A 12,919-nucleotide genomic window follows, 5' to 3' on the forward strand; every position below is an offset into this window, starting at 1 on the left:
CAAGCAGGAACCACAGTCACCAAGAAAACCATTGGTGATACTTCAGAGGTTGAACATCTTGAGAGCTGGCAAAGTCCCCCTCTTTAATAAAATCCCTTCCACTCTCTTTGGGGTCCAGATGACTCCAACCACATATTGATGTGTGATTCCTTTCATGACAAATGTGGACAAAGGTGGACAGGATTTTATATCTGAAATGGACATTAGTGAAACTCAAAAATCAATGATAAAAAAAGTTCAGCGCACTGTCTTGAGGGGTCCAGATGACCCCACTTTTATTGTAAACAAGCTAAGGAGAGCGGAAGGGTTACAAAGGCGCATGTGCAGACCCGTCGGAACCAACGAACACCTTCATGATTTAGATCACGTGTCAAAGTCAAGCCCCGGGGCCCATATCCGGCCCTCCATATCATTTTATTTTATTGTTATTAATGGCCCGATGTTATCTTGTAAAATCCCAATTTTGATAGAATATATTTTTAATGGAAAGTAAAATATTGAAAGTTATTTAAGATTTAAGGTAAGTGGCAGGGTGGCTCAGTGGGCTAGGTGAAGGGCTGGCACCCAGGAGCCCTGGGTTCGATTCCCAGGGTTGTCCACTGATCCCCACCCAGATTGGGTCCCTAGGCAAGACCCTTGACGCTGCTGCCTAACTGGGTCCCTGTGCCCCTCAAGTACAGGGTTGTGTCAGGAAGGGCATCCGGCGTAAAATCTCTGCCAAATCACTGATGCGAAACAGTGGGTGCTGCTACGCTGTGGCGACGCCGAAAGTGAACGAACGAATGATTTAAGGTGATTTATTATGGAATAATAATCCTGCCTGTTTTTTTATTCATAATTATGTTAAGAAGTTACATTTTCAAAGTTTTAAAAATGTTGTTTCAGTGTGTTCAATAAATGTTTGTCCTGTTTGATCGGCGACCTAAGGATAAGTTTTGGATTTTGGCCCACTGCGATTGAGTTTGACAGTCCTGATTTAGAGTGTGATTGGGAGAAGGTGATATGGTCAGATGAGACCAAAACGGAGCTTTTTGGCATCAACTCAACCCGTCATATTTGGAGGAAGAGACATGCTGCTTATGAGCCAAAGAACATCATCCCCACTCTCAACCATGGAGGTACAAACATAATTTGGGGGTGTTTTCCTGCACAGAGCTACTTTACTGTGTGGATGGGAGCATGAACGGAGCCATGTACCATCAAATCCTGAGTGAGAACCTCCGTCCCTCCACCAGAAGGCTAAAAATGGAGGATGGATGGGTCTTCCAACAGAATAATGACTCAAAAACTGCAACCCAGACAATCAAAGAGTGGCTGAAGAAGATTCAGATCATCAATGTGATGGAGTGCCCGAGCCAGCCTCTCGACCTCAATCTAATAGAAAAACCATGGAGAGAGCTGAAGCTTGGAGTTGCTAAGCAACAACCAACATATCTGAATGATTTGGAAATCATTTGCAGAGAAGAACGGACCAAAATTCTTCCTGATGTGTGCAGAAACCAGCTCATTAACTACAAGAAACATCTGAACTCTGTGCTGCTGAAAAGGGGTTTGCCACAAAGTACTAAGTCTTTCCAGCAAGTAGTTAGTTTCTTCAATGAAATACAAACTATTTTATATAAATTCTTCAAAGTCATTCACTGTTCAAACGTTATATTTAAGCAGGTAGACCTACAAAATCAGCAAATGCTTATCTCCTCCACTGTACATAAAAAGGAGACAACAGGAAGAGAAACTGACATTTGACAGAAATCGATTCTTTACTTCCCGATCAACGTTAAACTTTTTTACCAACATAAGCTTGTTTGTATTCGTGGTTTTCGACCGACGCTGCTGTTACTCTCGTCACTAAATTGATTTTTAATACACATCTGTATCCTTAACATCTCCAGTTAAGAGTCTTGTGGTGCAAACCGAGGCCAAAGATGAATGTCTTGTGCGGTTTGAGATTGGTAGTAGCTGTGGTGGGGTCTGTGTATTTGTGTTTTTGTGCTGACCTGGCCCGTTTGCTGATTCCTCTTGGCTCTCTCCCCCTGTGCCCGCACACAGTGCTTGCTGGCAGCCAGGCAGACGGGCAGGGCAGAGTGTGCCAACACAGCTGCCTATTGAGAGGCAGCGTGACGGACACAATGTGAGCGACAGACTTGCTGTATCAACAGCTCCCCCTTTTCTGCTGTTGTGGCCAGAAATAAACCATAAATACCCCCCCGTGTCCCTGCCCTCTAATGGCTCAAACCCACCAAACACCAAGTGGCACTGAAACAGAAGGGCACTACCACTCCTGAGCAGGCATATCCAGGTAAAATGATTCTTGAAACATGGAGGGTGGAGCGTTTGCTCCTGTGCATTGGAGTACTTTAACAAGCTACTTCAATTTTGGAGATTTTTTTCTTAGTTTTTCAACAACACAAGGATAAATGTATAAATCAGAATGAAAAATAAACAATGAAGTGATTTTTTTTTTTGTCTGTTTACATTCATGTTGGATGGTGATTTTTGCTGCCAAAAACAGCGGAGAAGCAGTGGATCAGGAGGATGTCGGAGCAGCAGAGTGCCCCGGAGCAGCTGGCTGTAGGAAAAAGCCAGGGTGGAGCTGGAGCCACATATAAGGTACTGTCTTTCCCTTTCACCCCTGATAAGAAACTCAATTTTTAACTAAATTTATTGGTCAAAGGAAACCGCATATAAAGTTTTAAGTAATTTTAGTGTTTCTCTATGTGTGCTTTTTCCTTTTTTGTCTTTATGTTCAGTATATTTGCAGAATAAATATGCTTTTCCCATAAATTACTAATTCCTGTCTTGTGATCCAGGTGGTGCTTTTTGAGTTTGAGAACTTCCAGGGCTGCAAGGCAGAGATTTCTGCAGAGTGTAAAGATGTGACTGAGAAGGGGCTGGAGAAAGTCGGCTCCCTGATTGTTGAGTCGGGACCGTGAGTTATGCACACAAAAAAACATCCAATTTTTGTTTGCTGAGGTGCACTGAAGTACAATCCTCCTCTCAGATGGGTGGGCTATGACCGGCATGGGTTTACCGGGGAGCAGTTTGTTCTAGAGAAGGGCGAATACCCACGCTGGGACACCTGGACCAACAGTCAAAGCAGCTACTCCCTCTTGTCTCTAAGGCCTCTCAAAGTGGTGAGTGCCCAAATCTGCAAACCATAAACGTATTTTGGTCTTGTGATGTGACAAATTGGAGGTTTCCTAATGTCTGGTTCTCTTCTTTTAGGATAGTGCCGAACACAAGCTACACTTGTTTGAGAACCCCAAGTTTACTGGCAGGAAGATGGAGATTGTTGATGATGATGTGCCAAGTTTGTGGGGCCATGGATTTCAGGACCGTGTAGCTAGTGTCAAAGCTCTGAACGGAACGTAAGCGACTTGACTCATCGTGGCTTCTGTAGTGTTAAATGTGTTCTCGCAGTGATAATTCTCTCTTTGTCTTCTAGATGGGTTGGCTATATGTACCCTGGCTACAGGGGGCGGCAGTTCATCTTCGAGCGGGGAGACTTTAAGCATTGGAACGACTGGGAGGCCCCCGCTCCCCAGATCCAATCGGTCCGAAGGGTCCGGGATATGCAGTGGCACAAGAGGGGCTGCTTCATCGTTCCAGACCCCGCCCCCGCCCCAGGCCCGGATCCCGATCCCGCCCCAGCACCTCCTGCTCCTCCTGCTTCGGCTGGAACCAGCTGAGCGGGGTCCTGACTTACCTCCAGCCCCCTGCTGCCCGCAGTGCCTGCCCTCTGCCTACCCGACCATGGCAAACGCTGCTTGTGCTCCGTGACCATTGCCATGTAGATTTCAGTGGAGAATAAAAGCTGTTTGATCTGGAATTTTTTTTATTTTTGTTTTGTTGACGTTGTGCTTTCAAAGTGTTGACATCTGAGATCAAGAGAAACCTCAGTTAGAGATACAAACCTGACAAATTTGATGTCTATTTAGCCAACATATTACCTCAAGATAAGTTCAAACACCTCGAACATCATCCAGATGGAGAGCTGAATATTCTGTAGATTCAGTATAGGCAGTGATGTCACACTGTATGTATGCTATGCTATTAAAACAAAACAGTACTGCATCCCTCTATAGTCATTGTTTCACCGTTAAATGTCATGTTGACAGCAAATGCTCAGCAGGTAAACACCAGAGAGTCAATGAAGTGCAAAAAACCCAAATCCTTTAAAACTACAATGACATTTGAACAAATATTTTACTTTTCTAATCATTTTTTTATTACAGTTATTTTTAGTTTATGCTTAACTGAGAGAAAATTAGTTCAAATTTGGATATACTTTTATTCTTATAATTTGAATAATAACTTTTTAATCCAATCACGGAGAAGGATTCATATTTGAAGCAAAAAATATATTTTTTTAAATGCAATTTTTTTTAAATGGTTAATTTATTTTGGTAAATTGTTTTAAAAAGTGTAGTGTTTTGTGAAAATATAAAGTAAAGGGGGAAAATGCATAACTTAATAGTATAAACAGGTATAATACTTGATATTTGACTTAGACTCAAGCATGAATTACAGCTGCAATTCAGTGGAAAAGGTGGTCAGAAATAATGCTGCAGTTTCACAAAAACCTGTAAATCTATTTTGTGTCAGCATTCATCTAACATTCCCTGTTGGGTCTAAAGTGTTGCACTAGTTAAAGTGTGATTGCTGTTCATCTGTCACAGCAACACCATGGTCGGATACCTTTAGCAGTTTGGACAGCAGACGTGTCCTGCAGGAAAGGCGATTCAGCATCTCCATCAGGCTGGTCAGCTGAGAGAAGCAGGAAGTGTTCAAAAAGGTCCTGGCAGAGAGCTGTACCGATGATGGAAATACAGCGGCCAAACAGGTCTTTCCCCAAATCACCACTGACTGATCCTTATAGCAACTGTAATTTGTTACTTCTTCCTCCAGACTTTGGGACCTAGATTTTATAAAAATTGAAGCATAGTCTCCTTTTTTCCAAGAAGATGACTTTGAACTGAGCAGTAGTCCAATTTTTTTTTTTTCGTCCTTACCCAAACTCTGAGATTGTCTCTGGTTTTAGAGACACTTGACAAAGGACGGGACAGTAGAAGTCCAAGTAATATGTGTGACTCTTAAAACTTTGACCCCAGCAGCAGCCTGCTCTTTGAGAGTCTATTCCAGAATTTTGAACGGATTTCATTCCAAAATCCTTGTATTTTCTACACTGATGTACAAGATTGAGCATCCCCAAATTTTTAGCAGGGGTCTCATTCGAGGTGAGCCCATAGACTTAAATCCCGTCTTGTTGCCATAATTATCAAAAAAATATGGTCCTCCATAATAAGTTGTGTTGTAATGTAAATTCAGTATCTTCAGATGAGCCAGAGGCTCATGCAGCATGTTCTAAAATTGTAGATGTTAAGTGTTTTACAAAAGTACAACAAAAGATAAACATTTTCTGGCATATCTAGTAAATGCACAAACTCATCTGTGCAGATCATTGTCAAATGATGAGCCCAAGTTTTTTTTTTTCTTCTATAAGTATTCATTTTTTGAAGTGCCATGTCTGTGTGAGTTTCTCTCTTTTTATTGATTTGGTTGCTTGTTTCTGTTTTTATTGTAAAGCGCTTTGAGCTGCGCACGAATGAGAAGCGCTCTTTTATAAATAAAGTTTGATTGAATAAAACGGCGTGTACTGATGTGATGGGTTTTTACTGTGATTAAGGCCCAAAGCTATTCGCAGCCACAGTTCCATTCACACACACTGATGGCAGTTCTGCTGCTATACATGGTGGCAGTCTGTGATCATCATGAGCAATGGAGGGTTTTGTGTCTTGACCAACAACAATCCAACACATAGGCAGGAATCAAACCCGTCTACACCACAGCCACCCTGGCGCAATCATTAACGGGCTGAACAAAAATGAGTTTCTCCAAAGGATGTAAGATAAAGTAGATGTCGAGGAGTGATACATTTCATTATTTTGCTGTTTTCCCATAAAAACTGCTAGAATAAATAGCTTATTTTGGTGGTCAGAAATGTATTTATAGATTGGAATAAAGCTTGCAAGTCTATTCATTTATGTTTTTTAATTATTACAGAAAACTTGAATTACCTGCTTCAAATTCATGTATTGATTGTCACAGATGATTATTAAAACTTCAGACGTCTTGTAATGTTCAACACTGTAAACATTTTGAGAGAAGTGCTTTAATTTGCCAAATTAAAGCTCAGAAAAACCCTGCGTGATCATAAAGAATATTAGTAGAAACTGGCCAAAACACAGAGAAAAAGAATGTGTTTTTCATTTGATAACATGTTTGACTTTTTTAAAGCTTCAAATGAATCTGTTTCAGTAAATATTTTATGGAGATTTTGATCTTTGGTTTGGTTTTTGTGGATGAGTTCTATGAAATATGCTCCTAATAACCAGTTCTTAGGTTCATTACAGACCTCATTCATGAAAAATACACAAAAAATGTGCAAACACTATTGTAGTACACAACAACTCAAAGCAGGTCAATTCTGTGTCATTGACAGAATGAAGCATTTAACATGTAACAGAGACCCACAACATCAAATGTTTCTGTGAAGTTTTATATCTAAACAAGTCCGAGACTAAAGTTCAAGCTGAGATTGAAGAGAAGTGGAGACCAAAACACAAGCTCTGAACACTATCTAGCTGTGAGGAAGTGGAGGGAACTTTATCTTGTGTCAGAAAAAGAGGTCTGAAGAGGATCCAATGTAGGAAACATGGCTTAATGGCAGGGAGCTGAATGTACTGAATACATTTAAGACATAACAAAAAGCAAATACTGGTTGCATGCCAAACGAAGGATGGAGACAAGAAGTTCTTGCCATAGGAATCTGAAAACCATGACTCGAAAGTGACTGACAAAAACTGACCACTGGAGGATGAATTTATCAGGAACCTGATGTCACATCGATTGACAGAAAATAAAAGCATGATTCAAAACAAGAAAACAAAAAAAAAAAAAAACACAAATATAAATAAACTTTTTTATGATTTTCAAAGAGTAGGTACTAATAGACTTGATCAATGTCTCAAGAAATCAACCTATGAAGCATTTTTTTTTGGATTGTAGGAAGAAGCTGGACAGAAAACAAACACATGCACGAGGAGATCAAATCAAAGCCTTCTTACTGTGAGGCGGAACTGCTGCAACACTGTGCACCACTCGAGTTGAACTACAAAAGTGCAATTCAATTAATTTCTGAATCAAATGTATTTTAAAAACCTCAACCAATCACAGCCATGGAAAGTTTATCCAGGCTAGTTTCTGACTGCAGTTATGCTACAAAAATAATAATACAAGAAAATTTTTCCTTTTTTTGCACGGATTCTGGGAATATATACATTTTGGGGGTGGGGGGTGGGGGGGGTGTTAAAGTTTCAATATAAGCAGGTGTAACTATAGCCGTGTTGAAGAATTCTGCCTCACAATTAGCAAAACAATATGTTTTATACAATTCGAAGAACATAAAGTTTTTTTCAATAAACACTGTCCAATGAAGTTATTAAAGTTATACAAAACTAATGGTGGCTGTGATTAATGTGTTTGATGCAGAACTGTGATTTTTTTATTGAAAAGAATCTCAGAGTGCTGAGATACTATAAGTTTTAAGTTTTAAAAGAACCAGTGCAGTTTAAAAGATTCAAACCCTCACGTTTTCCTTCATTCCCTTCAGATTCAAATTCTCCAAAAAAGTACCTTTTAAAAGTTGTGGAAATGTTTAGACTTTATTTATCTCATTGTGAACCTCTCCAGAGCAGTAAACCCCATCTTTTCCAGTCCTTCTCTCCCTCGTTCTCTCTCTCATTGTAGGTGTGGGACTCTTGGCACTGGTTGTGCTGAATCATGTGGATATCAAACAATGACTGGCTGGACAAAACTGACAACTAATGAAATAACTCTGTGGGAGTGTGACACCCCGGGGTGGGCGGGGGGGTGCACGATGACCCCCTCATTTTAGTTTGTTGGGCCTATGGCTGGTTGATCTGCTGTCATGTTTGGACGGCGTAGGCCCTGTTGGCAAAGTTTCCACCCCTGGGCGTCCCGTATAAATTGGGCTCGTCGTGCCATCACAACCACACTGGCACAGACAGGTACTGGTAAGGATTCATGGCTGCTGTGGCAATTTATTCTATTTTTTAGCTGTTTTTGTTTAGAACTTGTGGTGTTATTCTATTATGTTATTATATTTGTTGTTTTGTTGCTCTGATTATGTGTTAAAGATGCTGTGAAATGCCTTTTCTAAAAGATAGGAAGGTATTGTTTACAAAAAATGCATCCAAAAACAATATATTAAATCATGTATGAGTGTTGGGAAAATGGTAACTACTACTCAGCATGTCCAGATCAGGTCAGAAATCTTTTTGATTTACAGTTTCATCTTTGCAAATCCATTCACTATGGCCACAGACCATCCGATCCCTGCATCCAAGCAGCAGCAGCCAGGTACCAGTGCTTTTAAGGTGAGAAGAAATCCTTCAGAAACCAAAGGTGTTATAAACTAGCATTTTTAAATACTTTCTCTTCTTCTTTCTTCCCTCAAACACAGCTGGTCATCTATGAGCAGGAAAACTTCCAGGGACGCTGCCATGAGCTGACTGGTCCCTGTAACAACCTCCAGGAAGCAGGCGTGGAGAAAGTGGGCTCCATACTGGTGCTGTGTGGGCCGTGAGTGTGGGTTAGATAGGAAAACAGATGATTAGCTTAACGACAACCCCAAACAAAGAAGATGGTATTAATAAATATGTAGAGGGTGACTAAAGAAATGGACACGCTCACTGAAGTTGAATGCCTTTTTACACGTGTGTCAACCATGTCTTCCTTGTCAGATGGGTGGGATATGAGCAGACCAGCTGTAAGGGGGAGCAGTATGTGTTTGAGAAGGGGGAGTATCCTCGCTGGGATTCCTGGACCAACAGCAGGCGTAGTGACACCATTCTTGCATTCCGCCCCATTAAAGTGGTACAGAAATATATTTTTATACCTCAATCCATAAACGATTAACTGATCTGCAGGTAAATATTTTGATTTTTTTTGTCCTTCAGGACAGCCAGGAGCACAAGATTGTCCTTTACGAAAACCCCGGCTTTGCAGGAAAGAAGATAGAAATCATCGATGATGATGTCCCCAGCTTCCATGCTCATGGCTACCAGGAGAAGGTCTCCTCTGTTCGGGTGCAGAGCGGCACGTAAGTACCTCCCATGAAAGGATGTCTCCATCCCCTCATATCTAACATCTACCTTCCCCCTCTGCTGTGCTTCTGCTGCTCCAGCTGGGTAGGCTATCAGTACCCAGGATACAGAGGCTACCAGTACCTGTTTGAGAAGGGGGAGTACAAGGACAGCACCGAGTTTGGAGCCCAGATTCCTCAGATCCAGTCTGTGCGGCGCATCAGAGACATGCAGTGGCATCAGAGAGGGGCTTTTCACCCAGTAAACTAAGCCTGTGACTGATTTGGGTCATGAATCCTAACCTCAGCGACCTTGACCTCTTCCACCTGCTTTCCCTTGCCTTTCAATTACATTATCCAGCATTTTGATATCTATTGCAGCTGTTGCAGTAGTGAAATTCTGTTCTAAACTGTCAAGCATACTAATAAATTTTTGTTGCCCAAAGACTTTGTGCATTTTTACCTGGATTATGGTATCCAAACGTGTCTCTTAAACCTTTATTTTTCGCCTAATGTTTTGAGGTTGCTTTTTGGTCTATTAAAAGTATGTGCCGTGGCAAACTCCGAACAGTAGGTGGCGCTGCAGGCATACTACACTTCCTGTTTTCAGGAGAGGAGAGGAGAAAGTGTTACGAAAACAGGGATTGATTAAAGTCTAATATTTTATTGGAAACGTAAGAATATTCTTATATTTTTAGAAGCAATCTAGTAATTTTCAAAAGAAGAACTACTTGGGTGAAACATCTGTCATTTGAATACTCGTAAGACATTATTTTTTTGTCAATCTGACTACTTATTAGCTTGTCGTAAGCTAGCTAACTTTGTCCATGTGGTATTCTACTAGTCATTTTGTGTTGTTTCACTTCTCAAATATTTAAGACAATTCAGTAATATTTATTCTTATTTATATCCTCGAGGTTTTATTTGTTAGAGTAGTGTGGTCGTTTTTCTGTGCAGTTTAGAAACGGGGTGAATGGGTGGATGCTACTATTGTGAAAAATTGGAGAATAAGGTTATGTGACATAATCATTATGATTTAAATTAAAAATCTGAAACTAGTAAAAACTTTGTCAGCATTGTGACATCAACCAATAAAGTTATTTTCTATTCTACCTTTTTCTGAACCCCTTTTAAAAATGTCTTTTGTGTAGAATGCGTTAAGTTATTTACAATTAAACCAGCAGTACTTGGCTGGAAGTTAAAGACAAACGTGTACTCAAAGATATACTTTATGATGTTCAAATCCTATTCATAGATGAAAGCAGGACATATTAGCTTATTCTAATTAAGTTTACTTTATAGTTCTTAATTATGTTACATTTAGACAAAAAAACAAAATAAGGGTCAAATGTGGATTTTTGTGTATTTGATTCCTTTTTTTAATAAAAAAAAACTTTTGACAGTTAGCAAAAATAACCCAATTTAAATAAAAATGGGATAATTATCATTGTGTACCTTAAATAAAAAATACTGTTCAATTGCCCTTACATGTTGATACCTGTCAGTATTGTGCTTTAAATGTATGTTTTTGACTTCGAAACCATTTAAAAGTGTAATTTTTGTGTTGTTTTTCTTGTGTTCAATAGCCAAGATGCCTGTTTCCTGCAGCAGCTGCGGTGAGAAGCGGGCTGCGTTGAAACGCCCCAAAACTGGCCACTCGTTGTGTAAAGAGTGTTTCTTTATGGCCTTTGAGGAGGAGGTGCATCAGACCATAGTCAATGCAAGTCTCTTCAAATCTGGTGAAAGTGTAGCTATTGCTGCCTCTGGAGGAAAGGACTCCACTGTGCTTGCACATGTCATGAAGGTCCTGAACGAGCGGTACAACTATGGTCTGGAACTCATGCTCATCTCAGTGGACGAGGGGATCACTGGTTATAGAGATGACTCTTTGGAGACCGTGAAGAGGAATCAGCAGCAGTATGAGCTTCCCCTGAAGATAGTTTCGTATGAAGAACTGTACGGCTGGACTATGGATGCCATAGTGAAGCAGGTGGGATTGAAAAATAACTGCACGTTCTGTGGGGTGTTCAGAAGACAGGCGCTGGACAGGGGAGCCCTCATGCTGAAAGTTGATAAGATATGTACAGGTATGTGTCATTTTTTACAGAAGTGTCAGTACATTAGCAGTTTTAACTTTCTGTTTGTTTAAAAAAATAATTTCTTGCACAGGTCACAATGCTGATGACGTAGCAGAGACAGTTTTGATGAACGTCTTGCGAGGTGACATAGCTCGTCTGCGCCGCTGCACTGCTATTTCCACAGCCAGTGAGGGTGAAGGTGTTGTGCCACGATGCAAGCCTCTCAAATACGCTTACGAGAAAGAAATTGTTCTTTACGCCTATTTTAAGAAGCTGGACTACTTTTCCACTGAATGTATCTATTCTCCAAATGCTTATCGAGGACATGCAAGAACCTTTTTGAAGGATCTGGAAAGTATAAGGCCCAGCTCCATTATAGATATCATCCACTCTGGTGAGAACTTGTCTGTGCGAGAGGGGGTGAAGATGCCCGTCCAGGGAACTTGCAGCCGCTGTGGCTACATCTCGAGCCAGGCACTGTGCAAGTCATGTGTTCTGCTGGAGGGACTGAACCGAGGCCTGCCAAAGCTGGGTATAGGCAAGCACCACCGACTGCATGGGAAGATCCTGTCCCAGCAGCCCCTGACTGAGAAGGAGGAGAGAAAACTAAAATCTGTTGAATTTTAACAATTGAAACTTTTCTTTTTAAATTGTAAACTCAAAATTATGCTAACAACTTGTATTTACAAAATGGAAATATCTGATATTTAGTTAGAGAAGAGGGAAAAATTGAAACTTTCTTCTTGAATGTGACTTCTATACATATTCATGAGAATAAAAACTTTTTACAGAAATGCATGGTACAGCATATTGTTTTTTTTAAATATATGATTCTCCTTGTTTGTAACTTAAACTCTGGTTGTTTTTTTGTTTTTTTACTGAAACATATGAGTGAAATATAGAGCAAATATAACATAATAAAGAATGTTAGATCAGAGTTTATTTTATTTGAAGCTATTAAAAATACTGGTACTATATATGTTATATAAATAAATATAATGTTTGGGGTCAGCCACCAATTGTTCAGGTTCTCCCACTTAAACCCTTGTTTGGTCAACATCCTCCTCTGCCCCCCGCTGCGATCAGCCCAGGACAGAATTGTTCCTCCAGACCAGCATATTCAGTTTCTTTTAATCCTTGTTGGTGCTGCTCGCTCCCCGTCAGGCAACAGCATTGAGAAGAGCAGGGGCTACCACAGAGTCATTAATAGTCCTAAGAGGACTGCACATGCTCAGTCCCCTCAGAAGGTGCAGAAGGTGGAGGTAACTCTGGCCCTTCTTATACAGGTCATCAGTGTTGTGGGACCAGTTCAGTTTAACTTTGAGGTGAACATTCAGGTACTTGAAACTGTCAATGTGTCAGTATGGGCCACCATTCTTAATCTTATGAGGTCAATCATTTATTTGCAAATTTTGCAGGAATCATTTTCACAGTAGCTCCACATTAATTCTGCTGGTCCAACACCATTTTCACTGAACGCTGTCTGGGGGTAATGATTCACTTTAACAAGGATTTGATTCATAACAAAGTTTGTGGTTGACACTATGATTCATACTTGATATTGGTTCATTTTGAAGTATACAATTTTACCAACCTAAAATCCGTCCAGAACATCTTACGCCAAAAATTCAACCACTGACTCATAGATAAATACTGAACAGTGCAGGTGAAGTTT

The 12,919-nt window shown here is 40.4% G+C and overlaps 3 protein-coding genes across 5 annotated transcripts; all 3 read left to right on the forward strand.

The window, feature by feature from the left end:
• The first annotated feature begins 1,921 nt into the window (after positions 1–1,921).
• crybb3 (crystallin, beta B3) lies at positions 1,922–4,013 on the forward strand. 2 transcript variants are annotated; one of them, XM_024275711.2, is made up of 6 exons: positions 1,922–2,299; positions 2,513–2,610; positions 2,811–2,929; positions 3,002–3,134; positions 3,226–3,368; positions 3,446–4,013. In XM_024275711.2, the coding sequence occupies exons 2-6, from the start codon at positions 2,536–2,538 to the stop codon at positions 3,687–3,689; spliced, it is 714 nt and encodes a 237-aa protein (XP_024131479.1). In that variant the 5' UTR covers positions 1,922–2,299; positions 2,513–2,535; the 3' UTR covers positions 3,690–4,013. The 2 variants fall into 2 exon arrangements, with proteins under 2 accessions (XP_024131479.1, XP_036069576.1); XM_036213683.1 differs by having other exon boundaries at positions 1,922–2,610.
• Positions 4,014–7,781: 3,768 nt separating this feature from the next.
• On the forward strand, positions 7,782–9,626 carry crybb2 (crystallin, beta B2). The gene is made up of 5 exons (XM_024275713.2): positions 7,782–8,459; positions 8,546–8,664; positions 8,826–8,958; positions 9,042–9,184; positions 9,269–9,626. The coding sequence occupies exons 1-5, from the start codon at positions 8,301–8,303 to the stop codon at positions 9,435–9,437; spliced, it is 723 nt and encodes a 240-aa protein (XP_024131481.2). The 5' UTR covers positions 7,782–8,300; the 3' UTR covers positions 9,438–9,626.
• A 118-nt stretch (positions 9,627–9,744) lies between these two features.
• On the forward strand, positions 9,745–12,259 carry ctu1 (cytosolic thiouridylase subunit 1 homolog (S. pombe)). 2 transcript variants are annotated; one of them, XM_024274598.2, is made up of 3 exons: positions 9,745–9,840; positions 10,753–11,253; positions 11,336–12,259. In XM_024274598.2, the coding sequence occupies exons 2-3, from the start codon at positions 10,758–10,760 to the stop codon at positions 11,869–11,871; spliced, it is 1,032 nt and encodes a 343-aa protein (XP_024130366.1). In that variant the 5' UTR covers positions 9,745–9,840; positions 10,753–10,757; the 3' UTR covers positions 11,872–12,259. The 2 variants fall into 2 exon arrangements, with proteins under 2 accessions (XP_024130366.1, XP_024130365.1); XM_024274597.2 differs by having other exon boundaries at positions 9,761–9,927.
• Positions 12,260–12,919: the final 660 nt, after the last annotated feature.

Source organism: Oryzias melastigma, linkage group LG9, assembly GCF_002922805.2.
Source record: "Oryzias melastigma strain HK-1 linkage group LG9, ASM292280v2, whole genome shotgun sequence".
NCBI classification, from domain to species: domain Eukaryota; kingdom Metazoa; phylum Chordata; class Actinopteri; order Beloniformes; family Adrianichthyidae; genus Oryzias; species Oryzias melastigma.

Coding starts and splice junctions, on each gene's coding strand:
- crybb3 (XM_036213683.1), top strand. CDS start 2,536: ATGTCGGAGCAGCAGAGTGCCCCGGAGCAGCTGGCTGTAGGAAAAAGC. Junction 2,611..2,810: donor GAGCTGGAGCCACATATAAG/GTACTGTCTTTC, acceptor CTTGTGATCCAG/GTGGTGCTTTTTGAGTTTGA. Junction 3,135..3,225: donor CTCTAAGGCCTCTCAAAGTG/GTGAGTGCCCAA, acceptor CTCTTCTTTTAG/GATAGTGCCGAACACAAGCT.
- crybb2 (XM_024275713.2), top strand. CDS start 8,301: ATGAGTGTTGGGAAAATGGTAACTACTACTCAGCATGTCCAGATCAGG. Junction 8,460..8,545: donor CAGGTACCAGTGCTTTTAAG/GTGAGAAGAAAT, acceptor CCTCAAACACAG/CTGGTCATCTATGAGCAGGA. Junction 8,959..9,041: donor CATTCCGCCCCATTAAAGTG/GTACAGAAATAT, acceptor TTTGTCCTTCAG/GACAGCCAGGAGCACAAGAT.
- ctu1 (XM_024274598.2), top strand. CDS start 10,758: ATGCCTGTTTCCTGCAGCAGCTGCGGTGAGAAGCGGGCTGCGTTGAAA. Junction 11,254..11,335: donor AGTTGATAAGATATGTACAG/GTATGTGTCATT, acceptor TTTCTTGCACAG/GTCACAATGCTGATGACGTA.